The sequence below is a fragment of the Misgurnus anguillicaudatus genome, chromosome 20, assembly GCF_027580225.2.
Source record: "Misgurnus anguillicaudatus chromosome 20, ASM2758022v2, whole genome shotgun sequence".
Classification (NCBI taxonomy): Eukaryota; Metazoa; Chordata; class Actinopteri; order Cypriniformes; family Cobitidae; genus Misgurnus; species Misgurnus anguillicaudatus.
This window is the reverse complement of record NC_073356.2, coordinates 8,612,975-8,620,259: the sequence shown is the minus strand read 5'-3', so window position 1 is coordinate 8,620,259 and position 7,285 is coordinate 8,612,975. Positions and strand designations below refer to the sequence as shown.

The following is a 7,285-nucleotide window of genomic DNA, read 5'->3' as shown; positions in this document are numbered from 1 at the left end:
GATAAACAAAGGTCTTCTGTGGGTAATCCGTGCGGTGTTGTTGTAGAAATATCCATATTTAAAATGTTATTAACGTTATAAACTACCTTCCGGTAGCGCCGCCATCTTGGAGTGATGCGCATTCAGGATGAGCGCTTACGCAGCATACAGCGGTTTCTCTGTTGCTGCTCTGTCCCGCGCCCTCCGAATTTGTCATACGTCACTAAGAAAAGTGCGTACACTACGCTAATCCTCTCTCCTAAGTCTAAGATGGCGGCGCTACCGGAAGGTATTTAATTACGTTAATAACATTTTAAATATGGATATTTCTACAACAACACCGCACGGATTACCCTCAGAAGACCTTTGTTTATCATCCTGGAGCCGTTTGGATTTAATTAGTGAAGGATGGACGCACTTTTTTGGACTTGAAGGTCGTGGACTATTGCTGGACCCCGTAACATTACATTTAATCAACAGAAAGATCTAAAATATTTTCTAAAATATCCGAAAATGTGTTTGTCTGAAAAACGATGGACATATGCAACTCGGACAGCTTGGGGGTGAGTAAATCATGGGTTTAATATCGTTTTTGGCCGAACTATCCCTTTAAAAAGAAATCAACAAATTATAGTACATATTAATTTTGGGTTAGACTAATTAAATATATATACTTATTGCTCTTAATGAGGTATTTTAAATTAATTGAACACAATTTTAATGTGTCATTTCTAAGAAGGGCTTGAATCATTTTTTTGAGTGTAGAACGTGTTGTTTTGTTTGTAAACAGCAAAAGCATATTTTGCTAAATTAGCTAAATGAGATTTTACTTGGATCAGAGATTCGCTCAAGCTGAAATAGATTTGTCAATATTTACAATTTGACAGTAGTGAATTTAGGGACCGTCTTTAAGTTACTCAATAATATTCACGTTTCTACTTTTAACAGCATTTAAATGGAAAGACTGAAAGTCAACAAACAGTCACAAAACCAACATGTTTGTGTGGTTGTCAGCTGTGCACACTATTTTTGATATTTATTTAAATAAACTGTTAAATACTATTGAAGATAGAAACGTGTACAGTATTACTTTAGAGATGGTCCCTAAATTCACGAACATGAACCGTCCAACTTTATTTATTTATTATAAAATAATAATAGTCTATCGGCTACACATTAGCTACACGTGTGGTAACGGCGAAGACCCCAACTCATATGCATTAGCAGTCCACTTCAAAATACATTAAATATTATGGACAGGAAATTATATTATGACATTTGGATTATCATGTCAGGATAACGAGAATACAACTTTTGTTTTCTCGAGTTCATGAGAAAATTAAGTCGTGATCACGAGAAAACAAGCAAGCAAAAATAATGGTGATAAATAATGGAATAAAACATTTTCTGTATAGTTTAATCCAATGGCTGGGTTTGTTTCTTTTGAACCAACGCTGCGTTGAAAATAACCCAGCATTTTTTGTATTAATTTGAAAAGGGGCCGTATACAATTTATTAGATTTATTTACAAAAATTAAGCCAAAGGCTCATTTTCATCTGCAGTCCGCCAAAATGTCATTGCTAACATGACTTATAAAAATACAAATGTTTTTAAAATACAAGAAAACATACACTCTAATTAAATTTATATTATTATTACATTTCACGTAGAAAATGTTTATATTTGCCCCAAAATAACAACCGAGCATTGATTAAATTATAACCAAAGGGCTGGTTTTGTCCCTTTTTGACTCAAAGATGGGTTGAAAATAAACCAGCATTTTTTTAGTTTGTTAGTTCAACCAAAAATAACAATCTTTATGACTCTGTGACACACAAATATTAAATAATTTTTTTATACAGAACATATAAATCTTTTCTTTAATCTCATGGTTGGGTCAAATACGTCTATATTTTACCCAATCATGTTCCAGTATCTTTTAGATATCTTTAGAAATTCCGTCACGTGCACTGTGCACCCTCGCATACGCATTAAAAGTGGACCTTACTTCGGCCTTAAAGGGCACCTATGGTCCGATTCACGTTTTTACATTTCCTTTGGTGTGTAAGTGTGTATTAGTACATGTTAACAATATGCAAAAGGTACAAACCCCAAAGTAAACAATGACGCAATTTATCATTTCCAACGGAAATCTCTTTTCTTGGACTACAACAAACACACAGATTGTAGGCAACAGTTTACTTCCTGGGATTGGTGATGTAGACAAGACCGACATTATCATCATTCCTCCCGCTTGGACTCACAGCCTGTAAATTAACTCCTGTTAGCAACCGAATCTTTCAAACATGGTACACTGAAAAAAATGATTCATTGAATTTAAAAAAAAATTTTTGGGGTAAGTGGTTGCAATCAGGTTATTTAAGCTACATTTGAACAAAAAAGATTAGTAACGTAAAATAAAATATAAAAGTTTTGTTTGAGTGTAGCATGAATAGATTGATTGCAACCACTTACCTAAAAAAAATTGATTGAATTCGATGAATCATTTTTTTCAGTGTAAGGAGCGTCACATTTCCGGCTGACGTCAGAGGTATTCAGACCAATCACAACGATTTTCGTACAAAATTTGTGCGTTTCAGGAAGAGCGTGAAAGCTGGAGGTAAAAAAAATCTATGGTATGTGGAAAATAATGTGTTTTTTAACCATAAACCACGCGAACACATTGTATTATACCAAATACACAAAATAACATTGTTTTTAGCAACGAAATAGGTGTACTTTAAAGCCCGGAATATAGTCTTTTTTTACGTGCAAACGTACACAGTCGAACACACAGCCTTGCAAAGTAACGTTTATTTGACTCGTACGTGTACACAGACAGACGTTTGACGCATGGGCAAACAAAATGCAATGTTATCTGGGCTTGTACTACAATCTCCTGTATGCACATGCGCGACCTTCACGTACAATGTACACAAGATTTAAAAAATCAGGCGGTGAGCGTACAGTACATGTGCACTCTTCTGATGACGAAAATTGCATTACGCGCACTGTACACGGACCCTCGCATACGCATAAAAATGTGACTATATTTCGGTCTTTGGGCTTGCAACCCTAACATCCTGCATAAACAAGTCATTCCAACAGCATGAGGGTGAATACATAATTTTCACTTTTTGCATAAATTACAGTATTAATCAAATATTATTTAATATTTAAATTGGTAACATATAAGGTAAACATAAAATGACTAGGAAGGGACCTTGTTGATATAAAGACACAATACCGCTACCTTTAAACGGCTGTATTACAACAGACCAAGCAAGAACAAAGTACACTGTTTGGAAATATGCCCACACTGAGCCTTATCAAAGTAAGTTTACCTCATCTGTTTTGCATGTCCAAAAAGAGTGACTCATCTGTACAGTGTGTCAAACCGTTATCAGATTATCGAGTAGTGAGTCAGGTAGAAATGAAGACTCATGTTACGTTCAGTGTAGTTGTGGATTTATTCAAAATGTACAAATTTCAACACATAAATATGAACATCCCTCAACTCACAAGCATGAATGTGAAACCATGAACGATTGTTCGAAACAAAAAGCTTCTCTCGAAGCAATACATTACATTTCTGTATTATAATAAACTCTTTACAAAAAATGAATATGAATGATGCAAGTTCATAGATTAGAAAAAGGGAATTGCTAAAGTGCATTTAAACATCTCTTGTCCTTTAAGGAAGTACACAATGTGGTTACAGCTAAAAGTTACACCAATAGTCCTCTAGGAGCGAGTTTAGGAGAACTTTAAGAGGAATAAGTACACCCTTAACAGGTACTTATGAAATACCCTGTACTGTGACACTGTTGTGTGTTCCCAAACAAGTGATCCATAAAGCTTATTGTTGTTTCCCGACCACCAAGACAACAAACACTGGTGGTCAATACCAAATCAATCCGACAAGAGAGACACATGAATGCATACATATACGTTCATGGCAGCTTTGGTAATCCATCCTTCCATTTCATGACTTTACATTGTTGGTAAAATGCTAAGATATTAGTAGATGTGTAACACATAAGACACAAAGACTAACTCTGTCTTTGTCATTTTCAAGTTCAAGCCCAGTGTCCTTCAACAGTACTCCATGTACCACCTGACAGCATTGCGTAACACTGTGTTTATGTAAAAGTTCCACATGTTCATATTCGTCCCATCTCCGTGACGATCCAAAGTGTTACATCAATACAATCCCCTAGCTGTGAGACACAACTGCACCATCTGACTGATAAAACTCAGTCCACTGAAATGATAATTCCAGAAGCGGAGGGCAACAAAGTCCCTCGGAGTATCAGCAGAGCCATCACAGAGGCGACCGAGGACCTCTTTCCCATTACGTCCTGCTCATAAAACATCACTAAAGTCATCTTTTCCTCTTCTGCTGCCTCATCATCTTCCTCCGCTTGATGATCATGGAATGGAGCCGCTCCAAGCCTTCCTGTAGACCCTCTCCGATGATGGCACAGGCCGGCTGGAGGTGCCAGGGTGTGTGAGAGCCGAGCTCATTCAGCGCCAACATCTTCTCCACCTCGCACAGGGGCAAAGCGTTGCGAAGGTCCTGCTTGTTAGCCACCACTAAAATGGGCACTCCCTGGTTCTCCTGAAGCCTTGTTATCTTATGGAGCTCCGTCTTGGCCTCCTCCATGCGCTCCACGTCCACCGAGTCCACCACGAAGACGAGGGCGTCCGTGCACCGCGTGTAGGAACGCCAAAGAGGCCTGAGCTTCTCCTGACCACCAACATCCCAGAAATGAAAGGTCGCCGTACGTCCTTTCCCACCGAGAGTCACTTTGATCTTCTCCGTGTTAAAGCCCTTGGTAGGAACAGTGTTCACGAACTCGTTGAAACGGAGTCGGTACAACACGGTGGTCTTCCCGGCACAGTCCAACCCGAGAATAACAATGTGCAGGGCTTGAAAAGACGGCAAACGGGGAAAGATGGCATGGGGCTCCGATAATCCATTCCCCATCTTGTGACACTCCGGAAAGGATGAAAGGCGAAGGCTCGGGAGATCAGGTGTCGTCTCTGCTCCTGCTTCACCAAATATTCACAAGGCTTCTCTCGCGTTCCCCAAGGAATGCTGCTGCTGCTATAACCTGAAACCAAATGAAGAGGAAGGTGATGCAATGCGCCCATGACATGCAGTTTTACATGACTATGTTCATTCTTAAGCACGGTTCTCTCTTTGTCATTTTAAAAGGCACGGATTCAAGCTAGCCTGGTGTCATTCAGTGCCGGTGATGCTGAATGAGGGATGCAACAGCAGGAAGCCCATTTGCACAACAGGGGCACCATTGCTATTCCGAATACATCAGTACAAATCCTAGCGTTCTGGGTCTCCTATGCATGATATTACATTGTTGTATAGCAGTTGTTAATATAGAGAAAGCTGAGTTTGGCCTGTCTATATCTGGAAAACACGAGTCTGTCGCAGATCTCTATGGCCATCTGTAAAAGCGCTTGAGGAGGGGCACAGCTCATAAATAAAGACATGAGATCTGCTCATCATTTGATCCCAACAAGTGATTCAACACGATATCTGCTACAATAATGGCAGAGGAAAAATACTTCTTAAGAGGCCAGGAGATTAATAATAATAAGTTACTCTATATATAACAATATTGCATGGACTCTTATTTAGCATCATTTAAGCTTTGCGTCTAAAAAATAAAACGCTGTTCGTTACTCACCTCATTCAGATGCGTCCCTTGCGTTGCACGTCTCCAGTGTTTACGCGTATTTCCAAAAATATTGCTCCCATTCACATCAACTGAGCCGAAACGCGCAACCGCTCCGTGTCTGTTTCACTGACTCCAGCAGCCGCCTCCCACTTCATTCTACCACTCTTAGCACCGCCCATCGCTCAGAACGCGCGCTGATTGGTGCATTGTCAGAGGCGGGTAGCATTTCTCTTGGAATTCGATTGGTGAAAAGTCAAGACCGTCATGTTCTGTGCACGCCCCCTCGCCACCTGTTCACGCCGCTCAAAGCTTTAAAGTTTGGTCAGAAAAAGTGAATAAATGTGTAGTGTGTATGCTGTCTAAAATCTTATAAACTGCAGTATGATGGAAAGCAAAAAGAGAGAGCAATATAAATAAATAATTATTTTTTTAAGTAAGCATGGCATTTGATGGTTAACATCCGACCAAGCTGGTTGTGTATCACGGTGTCAAAACAATTAGCACTGCCATCAATGAACAATCACACTTTGATGGACCTGACTGTTACGTACAGCACGCTGCCATTCACACACCGGAGATCACTGAAGATTTCAGACTCAATGGTCGTCTTCAAAGAGCTTTATAGTGAACTCGCAACGTTTATTTAGTGCCGCTTAATCGGTCTGTCACTTCAAAAGATTTCATTCCGGAATTTATTTCATGCGCATGCTCAATGAAAGATGCGTATTCAGCGGTCTTGTTAAACAAACAACAGAGTTTGAGCTTTCACGTGAAAATACCATATAGTATACTTTAGTTAGTATTTTCTAAAGTAAACTGTAGTAAAATTCCTAAGTATATAGTGTTTTTGAACCTTAGTGAATATTAAAATATGCTTTACTATCAATTCATCATAGCGCATATACATTAATTAACAAAAAGAAGATACGATACTTGAAGTTACAAATAACAATAATATACTACACCTTGCTGCAATGTACTATAGTAAATAGTTCAGTACTAACTACAGTAGGCTGTTTTTTCATGTGGACTGAAAAGTGGACTGAAAAGTGCCATACAAATGTCATACCTTGTCATAAGTTTTAAACAATTAGGCTAACACTGTTGTCTGAAAACCTTCGTTGGCTATTCGATTTTGGCACATTTAGCACTTTAATTATGAAAAATTATAGATTTTTTTTATTATTATTAAAAATTATAGATTTTAGCAGCCAGCATGAGCTGCTAGTGACGTTTATCAGCCTCATTGACGTTTTATGGTGTGTCTGTTTGCTTTACCTTGTGCGCCATCTTGTGGTTAATAAATAAAAACCAAAGGAATCCGCTTTGATGACTTTTATCCCGAGTAAATAATTTATTTAAATGTCAAAACCACCCACCATTCACATGCAATTCTCTTGTTTCAATACAGGGTAATATAAAGATTGTTTGCTTAACATGTCTATTATAAAGAAAAAGTTGTTACCTACCAATTAAGTTCAAAATACAAAATAAAAGTCCAAATCTGTCTGGTTTAGCGCATCTCATATCAGGGAAGTGTAAGGTGACCAGATTTTTAAAATGAAAACCGGGGGACATTTCCTAGTTCAATGGTCAAAAAATC

General features: G+C 38.4%; 1 protein-coding gene across 1 annotated transcript; it reads right to left on the bottom strand.

Annotated features, from left to right (window-relative positions):
• Positions 1–3,431: 3,431 nt before the first annotated feature.
• arl4ab (ADP-ribosylation factor-like 4ab) lies at positions 3,432–6,664 on the bottom strand. The gene is made up of 2 exons (XM_055220092.2): positions 5,692–6,664; positions 3,432–5,097 (listed from the first exon to the last, which is right to left on the bottom strand). Exon 2 carries the CDS (start codon positions 4,968–4,970, stop codon positions 4,365–4,367), a length of 606 nt encoding a protein of 201 aa, XP_055076067.1. The 5' UTR covers positions 4,971–5,097; positions 5,692–6,664; the 3' UTR covers positions 3,432–4,364.
• Positions 6,665–7,285: the final 621 nt, after the last annotated feature.

Excerpts from the sequence above, each read along its gene's own strand:
- arl4ab (XM_055220092.2), bottom strand. The coding sequence starts at position 4,970 with ATGGGGAATGGATTATCGGAGCCCCATGCCATCTTTCCCCGTTTGCCG.